This window comes from Ramularia collo-cygni (assembly GCF_900074925.1).
Source record: "Ramularia collo-cygni strain URUG2 genome assembly, contig: RCC_scaffold17, whole genome shotgun sequence".
In the NCBI taxonomy this organism is placed as follows: domain Eukaryota; kingdom Fungi; phylum Ascomycota; class Dothideomycetes; order Mycosphaerellales; family Mycosphaerellaceae; genus Ramularia; species Ramularia collo-cygni.
Genome location: NW_019716271.1, coordinates 184,553 through 198,564, shown reverse-complemented (window position 1 = coordinate 198,564; position 14,012 = coordinate 184,553). Strand labels below are relative to the sequence as shown.

At 52.2% G+C, this 14,012-nt stretch overlaps 6 protein-coding genes; 4 read left to right on the top strand and 2 right to left on the bottom strand.

The window, feature by feature from the left end:
* Positions 1-995: 995 nt before the first annotated feature.
* Positions 996-3,119, top strand: RCC_09256 (uncharacterized protein; the record flags this gene model as incomplete). Its single annotated transcript, XM_023774498.1, has 1 exon — positions 996-3,119. One exon carries the CDS (start codon positions 996-998, stop codon positions 3,117-3,119), a length of 2,124 nt encoding a protein of 707 aa, XP_023630266.1.
* A 431-nt stretch (positions 3,120-3,550) lies between these two features.
* RCC_09255 (uncharacterized protein) lies at positions 3,551-4,207 on the top strand (the record flags this gene model as incomplete). XM_023774497.1 has 2 exons in its annotated part: positions 3,551-3,753; positions 3,877-4,207. The coding sequence occupies 2 exons, from the start codon at positions 3,551-3,553 to the stop codon at positions 4,205-4,207; spliced, it is 534 nt and encodes a 177-aa protein (XP_023630265.1).
* A 325-nt stretch (positions 4,208-4,532) lies between these two features.
* On the bottom strand, positions 4,533-6,918 carry RCC_09254 (probable cullin-1; the record flags this gene model as incomplete). XM_023774496.1 has 2 exons in its annotated part: positions 4,533-4,721; positions 4,780-6,918. 2 exons carry the CDS (start codon positions 6,916-6,918, stop codon positions 4,533-4,535), a joined length of 2,328 nt encoding a protein of 775 aa, XP_023630264.1.
* Positions 6,919-7,554: 636 nt separating this feature from the next.
* On the bottom strand, positions 7,555-8,463 carry RCC_09253 (related to Mitochondrial intermembrane space import and assembly protein 40; the record flags this gene model as incomplete). XM_023774495.1 has 2 exons in its annotated part: positions 7,555-8,219; positions 8,274-8,463. The coding sequence occupies 2 exons, from the start codon at positions 8,461-8,463 to the stop codon at positions 7,555-7,557; spliced, it is 855 nt and encodes a 284-aa protein (XP_023630263.1).
* Positions 8,464-8,648: 185 nt separating this feature from the next.
* RCC_09252 (related to THI80-thiamin pyrophosphokinase) lies at positions 8,649-9,458 on the top strand (the record flags this gene model as incomplete). The annotated part of the gene is made up of 1 exon (XM_023774494.1): positions 8,649-9,458. The coding sequence occupies one exon, from the start codon at positions 8,649-8,651 to the stop codon at positions 9,456-9,458; it is 810 nt and encodes a 269-aa protein (XP_023630262.1).
* A 1,544-nt stretch (positions 9,459-11,002) lies between these two features.
* RCC_09251 (related to importin beta-2 subunit) lies at positions 11,003-13,885 on the top strand (the record flags this gene model as incomplete). XM_023774493.1 has 2 exons in its annotated part: positions 11,003-11,104; positions 11,159-13,885. The coding sequence occupies 2 exons, from the start codon at positions 11,003-11,005 to the stop codon at positions 13,883-13,885; spliced, it is 2,829 nt and encodes a 942-aa protein (XP_023630261.1).
* Between the last annotated feature and the right edge of the window lie 127 nt (positions 13,886-14,012).

Sequence of the window (14,012 nt, the reverse complement as noted above, 5' to 3'; positions counted from 1 at the left end):
GGTGTGCATGCTTCGATTCGCCGCCGGCCACGTGGGTTGTGATTGTGTCGATCCGAGGTAAGGCTGCTCAATGTGTGTATCAATGGTGTGAAGTCCATTCTGATTCTGATAGATAGGTAGGTTCCGTTCCTACATCCATGCCACCATGGATGGCTTATCTTGACCGGGATTAGGCCTGCGCCACATGATGGTGACATATGTCATTCATATCAGCATAATAATATCCCTCAAGTAACGACTCTTCACAAGTGCAGCCTCTGTGTGGTGATTCTCGCTAGTAATAGTGAGCAGATCCCGGGGCATAAATCTAGCTAAAGATCAATTGTGGTGAACCTCAATGGAGCTCTGAAGACCGTTGAGCTTCGTTAAGAAGCTTTGAGGGTGCTTCAGATGTCTCTAGTGATCTTTATTTTTGCGAGTGGCCAGCACTTGTATAGAAGCGGTGATCAGGAGATCACAGCGGTGTGGAGTCTTACATCGTGTAAGGCATTTCCTACGGTGATGTTACGCTTTGRGATGTGGCTGTGCTGCTGTTTTCGACGGCATGCCGACAGGGCTTTCTCGGTCTGTGGAACAAGCTCAAGAGCCATGCCGATGCAGCTGATAACGAAGCCGCTCACTGCTGACCATTGGCAGATCTGCATAGAATAGTTGAAAGAGTTGATGTTGTGAGTAAGTACCTAGATTGCAAGAACAGAATCGAGGTGAGCGTGGCCAAGTCTTGGACGGCTGGTGCTGGCCCTCGCCGACGGCGGCCGTCCGCCGAATCATTTCCTCGCCCATGGCCAATTGCCCATTATCTTGGTCGCCCGCCCGCCGGCATCTCACCAGCTCATCGCCCTCGCCGCGACGTGTCTAGCCCGACAAGAATACGAGCAGATGTTCAAGGGCTTACCTGATGCCCCAATTTCTAGAGACACGGTATTTCTAATCACCTTTCTTCTGTATCCAACGCCTGTGCCTTGCTTTCGCCGTCTTCTCATCAGGAAAATACAATGACCACCATGGAGTTGCCATCTGCGAGACCCTATGCCTTCAAGTGGAAACCGGAGACGACGGCGTTGCTCATCATCGACATGCAGCGAGACTTTGTGGATTTTGGAGGCTTCGGCGAGATACAATGTGGGCAGATGGATCTCTTCAAGAAAGTCAGAAACATTGTCCCCAAGATCCAAAAAGCGCTAGAAGCGGCTCGTGGACTTGGAATGCATGTAATACACACTCGAGAAGGTCACGAGTCCTCCGCAGCCAAACACCTGCCGGCATCCAAGCGACTACGACAGATTTCGTCGCCTTCGGGACATCATACGATGACCATTGGGGATGAAGGTCCGATGGGGAAACTGCTTATTCGAGGAGAATATGGCCACGATATCATCGATGAGCTAAAGCCTCTCCCGAGCGAAGTTATTGTTGACAAGCCGGGAAAAGGCTCCTTTTGGAACACCACTCTTCACCGAGCATTACTGGCCCGTGGAATCACCCATCTTATGTTTGCCGGAGTGACTACGGAATGCTGCGTCAACACCACTGCACGAGAAGCTGCTGATCGAGGCTTTGAGACTTGCATACTTGCAGACTGTACGGATGGCTTTTACGAACCTTTCTACACCAGCACCCTGGACATGCTTTGCTCTTATGATGGTCTGTTTGGCTTCGTGGGAACTTCGGAGGAGTTCATCACTCAAGCACCAGTGGCGATACAGACGCCTCCCACTACACCACCAGCTTTTAGWAATGACCTGTCTTTGGAAGGCCTTGGTCGAAAGTACAGGAACCGCCAGCTGCGACCTACGGACATTGTTCAAGAGGTCTCGTCCCGGATTACCAGCTACAAGTCGAAAGATCCTGCGATCTGGACTTTCGTCCGGTCTGCCGAGGATTTGCTCGCAGCGGCCAGAGCCATTGAGGAGCGCTTCGAAGGAAAGCCTCTACCTGAGCTCTACGGCGTTCCTTTTGCAGTAAAGGACAACATCGATGTTGCATCTGTACCGACTACAGCAGCGTGTGAATCGTATGCTTACACTCCCACCGAAGACGCAAAAGTCGTGGCTGCTCTCCTCGACGCGGGAGCAATATTCGTCGGCAAGACAAATCTCGACCAACTCGCTACGGGTCTATCTGGCTGTAGATCACCATTTGGTAACCCGAAAAGTGTGTTTGGAAATGGAAGGATCTCTGGTGGCTCTTCATCTGGTTCTGCAGTCGCGGTTGCAGCTGGGCTGGTATCTTTCGCTCTCGGCACCGATACAGCAGGGTCGGGAAGAGTACCAGCAGCATACAATGGTATCACAGGCTTCAAACCTACCAAAGGAACTCTGAGCTCCAAAGGCCTGGTTCCCGCTTGCAAGAGCCTTGACACCATTTCAATCCTCACGCCCACATTGGAGGAGGCAAGAAAGGTGTGGCTCGTTGCAGACCAGGGACCTGATATGGATGACATGTACGCAAAGACGCAGCAATCTTTACCCCTTTGGCATGCAGACTTCCGGGGTATCAAATCGGGTGGCTTCACCTTTGGTGTTCCACCACAACATGCACTAGCAGAGTGCACTGAGACTTACCAAAAGCTCTTTGCACAAGCTGTAGAGAGACTTGAGCGGGCGGGCGGAATAGCAAGAGATCTGGACTGGACTCCTTTTGAAGGCGGCAGCAATCTCCTGTACGATGCATCGTTGGTACAAGAGCGTGTCGCGTGCATAGGCGCAGAATTTCTCACAAATAACCTTGAGAAGCTACATCCGGCAACAAAGGGCCTCTACGCCGCAGCGTTGAACAAAGATGTCAAGCCTTGGGAAGTGTTCCGTGACTTGCACCTGCAAGCAGAATACACTCGTGATGCAGCGACAATCTTCGAGGACATAGATGTTCTCCTTGTACCAAGTACCACATGCCATCCGACGATTGAAGAGATGGAAAGAGATCCGCTCGCTTTGAACGCCAAGTTAGGTTACTTCACACACTTCGGGAATGTACTGGATCTTTGTGCAATTGCTGTCCCGGCCACTACGTACCAAGAAGGGGGTGAGGTATTGCCATTTGGTGTGACATTACTCGGTGCTACGGGTATGGATGGGAAGATCTTCGATATCGCCAGAGAATTCGAGCGGACAGCATAATGTGGGCTTTTCTGAGAGTGGATGTTTTCATAGCGAGCCAGTAGCAGATAGGTCGCATTGTAGCCCAAACACAGACCGGCTCAATCTTCCATGCGAATTTACCTCTAAAGAATAGAACAAGTGTGTCACCTCATGGCGAAGGGCAGCTTCTGCGGAGAAATTCGACGCGCTATGAAAGATTACCTTCTCAACTTCCACGTCCCGCAAGCATCAAGGATGACATCCTTGACTAGCATATCAGTAATCAACTTTCGAAGCCTTCCATCGATTTCTTCCCCCCCCCTCGTTTCGAAGAAGCCGCTAGCCCGGTTCCGGATGACGTATGTGAGTGAATCTCCACATCCCATCTACTTTACCCATCTGTCTATCCAACCAACCAACAAATAACCATCTCACATCAACTCCACATTCAATCCATACCCATCCACAAGATGCCCAGCAAACTCACGCCATGGAAAGAACTCCGCATTCTCAAACATCAAATCCCAGCCCACGGCTCCATACCGAATACATCCATCCAGCATAAACCCCTCCTACTCTACAAATCTCTTTTCCCAGATAATACATCCGCCTCACAAATCGAATCTCATCTCTCATCTATAGGAGTCGTGCAGCCACAATGGCGATACACAATGTACGTACGTGGTCATATGAATTAATTCATAACCTGCACACATGATTTTTTTTCTCTCCTCAAATTGTGGTTGAATGAATATGGGTAGCACACGCTAATCTATCTCATAATGATACGATACAGGTATGATTTCTCCCACTTCCACAGCACTTCGCATGAAGTCCTGGGAATTTCCCACGGACGAGCGAGACTTTGTTTTGGACATGAGGATAATCCTGATAGGGTTGTGGAAGAAGTTTGCAAAGGCGATGTTATTGTCATTCCGGCGGGAGTTAGTCATTGTTTGTTGGAGGATTTGGAGGGAGGGTTCCAAATGGTTGGATGTTATCCCAAGGGCTACAATTGGGATGTGTGTGAGGCTGGGGATGATAGAAAGGTGCAGATGATTGAGAGTCTGGAGTGGTTTGAGAAAGACCCAGTGTATGGAAATGAAGGACCTGTGCTGGAAGTTTGATGTTAGCAACATTCGGACATGGTCCCATCGTGAAGAATGTTTTGAAAAGTGTTCTTCATTGTCTCATTCTGTCGTTCATTCTTCATGACGGTAATAACCTCCTGTCTGAGGCTAGCCATGTCAAGGCGTAGAACGACGGGTATAACCTTTTCTTCCATCACCCCATATCGTCATACGGCCCGAGCGATGYAGCAAAGAAAAACGAACGCCCACGCCATGCTAAAAGCAGTCCCAGCCGATATGATCCTTGATGCACACACTACAATACCGTCATCGAATACCGTCATCGAAAACGAGCTCCTTGATTGATGTAACAAACTCGACCTTACGCAAGGTAGCCAAGGTCGTCGTCCTCCAAACGTTCCAGGTACTCCTTCTCCAGCAAGATGTCGATGCACTTCTTGATGTCTCCGACCTTGGGACTGAAGCGGTTCTTGATCTGCGCAATGGTCTCCGATACCAACTGCGTATGTTTCATAGTCTTTCGCGACTTCATGATGCGCACAATAGCAGACTGCGATGATTGTTAGTATTGAGAAGAATGACACTCTGACGAGATTGATGTAACTCACCTGCATAAGCATCTTGCGGTCTTCCTCAATGGTCTTGTGGGTATCCTCCGCCTCCTGCTTCTGCTCCGACTTGATGGCCACGTTGAGGTTGACCTTGACCTTCTTATTCTTGAATCCGTGATTCAGCGTGTAGCTGGTGCCGCTCTGAGAGCCGGCACCCTCTGGCTTGGCGATGAGAAGCCGAGCCTTGAGCATGATGCCAATGGAAGGATCGAGAGTCTCTTTGGCAAGAGAAGTGACGGCTGCAATGTTGTCGTAAGTCTGCGTCTCCTGGTCGTTGAACATGAGAAGGATCGCCATTTGGTATGTCGAGACTTGGAAAGTGTATGGCACCTTGTTCATCTTGATAAAGTTGGCACGAATCTCACCCTTGCAGAGATGCCACAGCCAAGTCAACTTGCGACCGCCGTGCTTGTTGCCGTAGAATGTTGAGAAGCGCTCGTAGGTCTTGATGATGACGGCCGGTGGCGCAAAAGCAGTACCACTCGGCTGCAGCGGCCAGAATCCAGTGCCGAGAATCTGGTAAGTGGCATCGATGTCRTTCTTGCGATCCTCCTTGTCGACAGTTTGCGTGCGCCACTCCTCGTATGCGTTGTTGAGATCCTTGGAGGTCTGCATGTCTTGGAACATGCGCTGCAGCTTGTTGGTGTACTCGAAGCCGGACGCATCTTTCAGCTTGGAAATCATCGAGGTCTCGGCATCACCAGAGGCGGATGTGCCGTTGACGAGGCGCTTCGCGAGGTGGCGGGAATAGAATTTCTGGAACACATCCTTGTCCTCGATGTATTTGAAGATGGTCATGACTTGGTTGAGCATCTTCTCCATGTCGTCTTCCTCGGTAGCCTTGGTGGATCGCTTCAACACGTTGTCGGCGTGCTTGGCGAGCAGCTCTGGAGAGCGGGTCGAGTTCTTCGCACAGACCCTGTTGCGATTCACGTACTCACGGCAGGCATTGTCCAGCGACCGCACGAATTCAGACTCACCCGTGAAGGCGGTCTGGACAAGGGCAGAGTAATGTGTGTGAACTTCGAGCAAGGCGTCAATGTATGCACGGGGATCCAGGTTGTCGCCCTGGACGAGAACCTTGTCGATCGCGAGGTGACCGGCTTGGCGCACGTGGGCTTCGAAGCGGTGGCGAAGGGGATCCAATCCTTCAGGGATACGTGCGAGCAGCTTGTACATGCGTGCCATGTCGTCCTCGCGATCTTGGTTGAGCAACGTCTGGAACTCATCCCTGAGCGTCGCGGCGTGCTTTGCGATCAGAGCCGCTTCACAGCACTTCATCAGTGGTGCTAGAATCTCCGGGAGGAGGTATAGAGGGACGCGCTCCTTTTCCTCGTCGAGCCGACGCTCCGCCTTCTTCATGTAATCCATCACAGAGTTGTCCCCCAGGAATGCTACAGACTCCGTCTCGTAGTAGGCGGTGGTAGCCTCCAGATATGGCTTTTCGAAATGTTGGCGGTAGACATCCAAGGTGGTCTTGGTGCTATCCTGCTCATCAATTCCGAGAGATACAAAGGACTGCACGACGTCCTTGATCTTGCTCTGCTCGATGGTCTCGCCATTACGCTGCTTTTCAACCAAGCGGAGGACAGCTTCCATGACAGCGTTCTGTGTCGAGCCAAACATGTCTTCCTTCCAGCGCACCAAATGCAGGGTGTAAATGTCGTAAATGTCCTTCTTGCCCTCCTCCATCTCGCGCTTCACCCAGTGACGGTTCAGATAGCGAAAGAGATGGTTGTTGTACATGCCGGCCTGTGTGTATCGCTTCCACTCCTTGATGTAGAATGTGAGCAGCGCCTCGTCAGAGTGCTGGACCATTTCGGCGTGCACGGCTGCGAGGTGGCCCTTGAGGTAGATGTTCAACCGATGATACAGGTCTTCGCCGAGCAAGTGCGCGCCGCGGTGGTTGCTGTTGAGCGCACTGCTCCCCGCACCCACAGCCTTTTGTGCTGTGCAGAAGTTGTGGATCGAGGTGTAGAGGGACATGTATGTCTTGAGATCCACACCGTCACTCAGACTATACATTATACGCTCCACGCCCCATTCGAGGAAGTTCCAAGTGCCGTCAACATCGTCCTTTGAGGTGGGCATCGGAGGTGCAGGCCGCTTGGCCGCAATCTCGGCGGCGGACGCCATGCTGGAGATTGTGGGAGGGGATGTCTGAGGGGAAGTGGATGTCGGTGTCGACGCGATGAAGCTGCAGACCAGTCGTGCTACAGGCGTCGCACGTGCCTCAGCGCGGCGGCGGTGGCGGCGGTGCAAACTGCAGTCCGGGGATCGCAGTCGTCGCTGTTGGTGGTGCTGGCTACTGATGCTGCTAGTGCAGGCTGAATGTCCGCTTTCGTTGCTGCGCGGTGTTTTGAGTGGCGGATCAATACGGTCGCTGATGTTGCAGTCAGTTGTGAGKCCAAGGTTATCACAGTGAGGTTTCGCGGGTTGGGGTTTGTTTGGGCGGAGAGAAGCAGCGATGGTGGAGTGACGGTTTGGAAAGATGWCATTCAAGATCGGAGATCCGGCGTGACGCCTGCCTAAAAGTTACCTTACCAATTTACAGTTCACTGTCAATACTTCGAGAACAAACGAGCTGATTTGAAACGGAATAATGGACAATGGAAAGAGAGACGCGCACTACAACGTCGCCTTACAAACGGATGGATGACATGTGAATTGGAACCGCGTGCAAAAAAATGCCTCGATGCTGCTTAGAGTTGAATGCATCATGCAGAGTATTTGTACAGCTGTATGTTGGGTGTGGTACATATGATACAGGCATTACTTCGTGACCTTGTCCACGAACTCATCCTTTGCCTCCGACGCCTTGCTTACAAGCTCGTCCTTCGCGATGCTGGCCTTGCTTGTGAGCTCGTCCTTTGCATCGAGAATATCCTTCTTGATCTCCTCCTTCAGAAGCACTTCCTGGCCGCCTTGCGCGCCTGCGGCTGCTGATTGAGGCTCGCCAGACTGAGCACTTCGTGCGCGTTCCTCCTCAGCCTGAACCTCTGCGACCTCATCATCGTCCAATTCCGCGCCATATATGTCTGGATGCTCGCGGAAGCAATTTTGCATCGTCTTAAAGTGCTCGATACAGTCCACGCCCTTTGGTTCCTCCTTGGAGAATACGAAGCAGCTGAAAGCAGCCCTGAACTGCTCTCCGCAAGGTCCATGTGCCATACCACCTAAGCAAGGACAGTCCCAGTTGATTTCGCCCGTCTCTTCGTTGAAAGCACCCTGCTGCTCTGCTTCCTCCTCCAGTGCTTCAGGACCTCCATTCGCGGGCTGTTCGCCATTGTTTGGTGTTTGTGATGCAGGCACCGGGCTCGCTTGGGAAGCCTCGAGTTGTGACCGTGCCTGTGCCCTCCTCTGCTCTGCTATTGAGTCCACGGTTGAATAGGTTTCGGATCCGCTGGTAGTGTCCAATGGAGCAGCGTGTGGTGCGCCTGTAATCCCGTCAGTGTTCACATTCGCCGACTTGTTGAGCCCGTCATACGCACGATGTGGCTCATCTGCGAATATGGTCGAAGTGTTGTAGTAGTACACAATGGCGCCTGCGGCCGTCCATCTCAATGCTGCACCTTTCCACGTCCCTGTTCGTCGTGTCGTGCTGCTTGCGAATCGCCTCCCCGTCGGCGCTTTGGGTATCGATCGCGCGATTACTGCTGTCCTGAACGCCGGCCGAAACATGCTGAGATTACTGACGGAATCAAAGAAAGGACGTGAAGGATGCAAATGCAATGTAGAGAGGCGCAAAGGTTTCCAGAAAGATGGTTTGAAATCATGGCAATGGCGCCGGGTTGGCCCGTGAGCGGTTATGCACTTCGTCACCACAGGCATCGTCTTACTTTAGTTCTAGTCATTACATTCTTCCCATGGCCGACTCCTACAATCGAAATGGACATGTGACGGAACTGCGGCCATCGCATTATCTTGAGAACAACAAAAATGAAGGCCTCTCTCAAGACGCTCCTGCGTTGATCCTCTTGAATACCCCCTTGGACGACCTCGAATACTATCGAAGCTTGAAGTCCCATGCTCAATACATCCTTTGCGCCGACGGCGGCGCCAATCGCCTCCACGATTTATGCATTGCAGCAACCGATGGAAAGGACTGGAGAGATGCATTGAAATCTGAGCTTCCCGATATTGTCCATGGAGATCTTGATTCCCTCCGGGATAATGTCCGCGAACATTACGCAGAGCTAGGAGTCAAGATCACACAGGACCCGGATCAATACAGCACCGATTTCGGCAAGGCCATCAAGACTGTTGTTTCCCATTCACCCCATGCTCGAGAAGTGCTAGTCCTTGGCAGCGTAGGCGGCCGTGTGGATCAAGGCATCGGCTTACTGCATGAACTCTACCGCGAGCAGAAGACAGATCATTCAGGGCTACGATTCTGGTTCTTTTCCGWATCTAGTGTCACCGTGCTACTGCGGCCAGGCACGACGATCATTCATACTCCGTTGAAGGAGCGGCTGATCACACCAAATGTAGGAATATTACCTCTGTACGGCAAAGCTGTGATATCCACCAAAGGCTTGGAATGGGATGTTCAAGACTGGCCAACGGAGATGGGAGGAAACTTGAGCACTTCCAATCATATCGTCGCGGATCAGATCTCCATAAGCACTGATTTCGATGTTCTTTTCACGGTTGAACGGCAAGCGAAGTTGCCATGATGCGATGGGGCCATGTCTAGTAATCCAAGGCAGAAGATGCTTCAGACAACGGGGACTCGGCCGTCTCCGAAGTTTCGTCGATTGACAAACACGTGGCGGCCTTCTCACTGGCATGGTCTTCGAGACCCAGCCTCGGATGCCTCTTACTCTCTGGGAATTGTGTTGCGGAGAGGTGCAGCATCCCGCCACTGCAGGCATGGATCCATCTCAAACGATGGAAATGCAGTATCGTGATCCGCATAAGCGAGCAGACCGGTTTGGAATACTGCAGCGGTGGATTGACGCGAGGCACGCCTTTCGGTTGTTGACCAACAGGGGTGCGAGTGCTAAGTTATCAATCGACCGTCTACCAAATTGTGAGACTATCGATGGTCATTGCAAATACTCATCATGAGGTCGGAAGATGAGTGGCGGGTGCAGTGCGAAGATGGGCGGCATGGCGTACAGATGTAGGGGCAGTGCCAAAGTAGTGGCCGGTATTGGTCTTCTGAAACAGATTGCAAATGTAACATCTTATTGGGATGAGTTGCTGCAAAGAGATCCAATCAATGTTTGGATTGGTTCCTGCATAGGTGGTGCATTGTGCTCGTGCTCGTGCACGTCAACGCATGATGTCCCCACGTTGCTCGCCCTGAACGTCACCGGAGATGACGCCGCAAACAATCAGACTGAACATGTATGTCGAAGTGGTTCTGATGGGGCGCAATGCATGATGCCGTGCTTCTTACGATGCAGCTCTAGAAGATTCGACAATGAGATCAGACAAGCCATGGAAGTCGCTTGGGCGAGACATGGACCTCCATTGTAGTGCATGCAGATAAGTGATGACGTTTGCCAGACGTTGATTGGTGGATTACAAGCTCCCAAGCTTGTGACAAAGGATTGTTCAAGTGACGAAAAGACGAGAAGAAAGCTAGAGTGAAGCGAGTTGAAGCGAGTTCTGGGAGGAAATGAACAAAATCCAATTTTGAGATGATGTCTGATGAAGGAAGTGAAGGAAGGACGCCCGGAGAAGAGGGTTCGCGCTAATTTTGGCACAGCTTGTGACGAATTAGGTTCTTGTGCTATACCAGCCCATCAAAGGCCCGTCGAACTATAGTGCAACGATAACACCAAAGAGAAGCCCTCACACGGCCGGAGTCGACATTTGACAACGATCGCGCCTGCAGGGAGAGCCGGGCTCCGCGATTTAGTCCAAGCTTCTCGCTCTTGCTGGCTAGTGCGCGCTCCCCACCATTCTACACTACCACCAGCAAAGCCGCAATGAATGAGAAAATGTGCATTGAGGGTGGATTATAGCGACAGTATTTGGTGCTCACACCCGTACGCACGCCCACTGGTTCTCAGCTCAGCGCTCACTGCACTCCCGTGCTCTGGAACCCACCTCCACCCGCATCGCGCTGACTTTCGCCCTGGAGACTGCAGGCTTGATTCAAAGATTTACATACTTTCCAATACGCCGAACCGCCGTCCATTCGCACTCTTCCTTTCAATCACAACCACAATCACCACCGATCCCGCCTTCTACCGACACATCTTCCAATATGGCGTGGCAGCCGGAGCCACAGCAGCTGCACCAGCTTGCACAATGTCTGCGCGACTCACTCAGCGGCCACGATGCTGCCGCTCAGAAAAAAGCGGAAATGGTGCGTTATGTGGAAAAAACTGGCTGTGCTTGAGCTGTCACTGACACTCAATAGATGCTTCGCCAGGCAAAGGGTTCTCCTGACATCAACAACTACCTCGTATACCTCTGCATCACGCCGGAATCCGACACAGGTCTGRGTGTGGAGAACTACCATGCGGCTCGCAGCGCAGCTGCCATCATGCTCAAGAATACTGTCAAATCCTCATATACCAAGATCCCAACCGACAGCCAAGCGTACATCAAAGCGCATGTCCAGCGGGGTCTGCAAGATCGCAACCCTCAAATCCGCAACTACATCGGGAATGTGATCACGGAGGTCGTCAAGCAGAGTGGCATTCTTGGGTGGCCGCAGATCCTGCCAGATCTTGTAGCTGTGGTGAGCAACGAGAACCGAAATGCTACAGCCGRGGCGCAGGATGGTGCCATGGGCGCACTGTTCAAGATCTGTGAAGACAACCGCAAAGCACTCGATCAGGAGTACCAAGCAGAACGACCTCTGTCCTTTCTTCTGCCCAAACTCCTCGATTTCACACAAAGTACAAGCTCGAAGATCCGGTCAAAGGCGCTGGCTGCCATCAACGTCTTCCTGGTCGAGCCTGTGGCCGTCACCATCAAGACTCACGTCAATGAGATTCTACCCTCGGTAGTTCGACTGTCGCAAGATGAAAGTGTTGACGTGCGTCGATTCGTATGCCGCGCTTTTGCCCTTCTTGCGGATGCTATTCCTCAGGTACTTTTACCACACGTCGAAGGCATCGTCGACTACACCATTTCACAGCAGAAAGACATTCACAATCAGGAGCTAGCCTTGGATGCTGCCGAGTTCTTCTTCGAGGCGAGCAGTAACGCAGCGCTACGGGAAGCCCTCGGGCCTCATCTTGCGAAGATCGTACCCGTCCTGCTCGACTCCATGGTCTACGCCGAGGACGATCAACTACGACTCGAAGCCGACGACGATGATGACGATGCTGATGTTGAAGACGACCTCAAGGATATCAAGCCGGCATTCGCCAAGGAGAAGACCTCACATCGTGATGCCATGGGAGGTAGCTCAGCGTCGCAGGCAAATGGACAGCCGAAACCGGCCTTGAATGGCTATGCGTACGCAGAGGATGACGACCTCAGCGATGGCGAGATTGAAGAAGATGAAGATTTCGAAGACATCGATCCGGAAGAGGAATGGAATCTTCGCAAATGCTCTGCCGCAGCTCTGGATAGTCTTGCGAGCCACTTTCACGGGCGGGTGTTCCAAGAAGTTCTACCATGGCTCATGGCCAATCTGCAACACAAGGACTGGCCCAATCGAGAGGCGGCCGTTCTGGCACTCGGTGCCATTGGCCCCGGTTGCATGGAAGACATCAAACCACATTTGGCGCAGCTCATTCCTTACATGCTGACGCTCCTCGGAGATGAGCAACCAGTCGTGCGGCAAATAACCTGCTGGTCGCTCAGTAGATACGCGCAGTGGGCGGCGCATGACGAAGGAGCACCAAAGACACAATTCTTCGAGCCGATGATGGAAGGTCTCCTAAACCGGATGCTGGACAATAACAAGAAGGTTCAAGAGTCGGCAGCGTCCGCTTTCGCCGCGCTTGAGGAAAAGGCCGATGTTCAACTCGCACCTTACTGTAACGTCATCCTCCAGCAATTCGTCAAATGCTTTGACAAGTACAAGGACAAGAACATGTACATCCTCTACGACTGCGTCCAAACCTTGGCGGAGCATGCTTCGCCATCTTTGGCTCAGCCCGAAAACGTCAACCTCCTCATGCCAGCTATGATCGTGCGCTGGGAGACAGTGCACGACCAGTCGCGAGAAATGTTCCCACTCCTCGAGTGCTTGTCATTTGTAGCCACTGCGCTCGGCACAGAGTTCGCGCCATATGCGCCGCCGCTCTTCATGCGCTGCATCAAACTCATTCAGCAGAATCTCGAAGAGGCCGAGGCGGCCTACATGGACCTGCCTGATAAGGATTTCCTCGTTACTAGTCTCGATCTCCTCAGCAGCATCATCCAAGCACTCAACGAATCTCAAAGTACTCAGCTCGCGACGACGGCGCAGCCCAACATGTTCCAGCTGATCGGCTTCTGCATGAGAGATACCAACAATGATGTGAAACAGTCTGCGTATGCGCTGCTGGGCGATTGTGCCATCTACATTTTCCCTCAGCTGCAGCCTTTCCTGCCGGACGTCATGACCATCTTGATCACACAGCTCGACATCAACGAGCCGACCGAAGACCCCGAGACTGCCTTTAGGGTTATCAACAATGCCTGTTGGTCTTGCGGTGAGATCGCCATGAGGCAGAAGGAGGGCATGAGCCCTTATGTTGACGCTCTGCTCGAGAAACTTGCCACCATCATGTTCAGCGAAGATGTCCCGGATTCACTCAACGAAAACGCAGCTATTGCTCTGGGCCGCCTGGGAATTGGCTGCCATCAGCAGCTCGCGCCCCACCTAGCAGGTTTCGCGCCACCTTTCCTCCAGTCAATGCAGAAAGTGGGCTGGACCGACGAGAAAGGACACGCCTATAAAGGATTCGTAAGTGTGGTCCTCGACAATCCCCGTGCTTTGGAGGCCTGTCTTGCAGACTTCTTCGGTGAAATGGCCAGAGCACCAGGTGTTTTCCTCACTGGAATGCAAGATGATGGCCCTTTGAGTGGCTTCGAGCGTGTTCTGGCACAATACAAGCAACTCATAGGAGATGGCTTTGATGTCTTCCTTCACACGCTGCCACCGATGCAGGAGCAGGCAATTCGCCAACTGTACACATTTTAGCATGATGTGTCACCAGTCATGGTGTTGTGCTAATCTTTTGGCACCGGTCTCCATGTCAACATCGAGGACACAATCGCGGTCCCATCGTTCGACCCGCGCAACAACATACTTTATTGCTTTTCAAAGT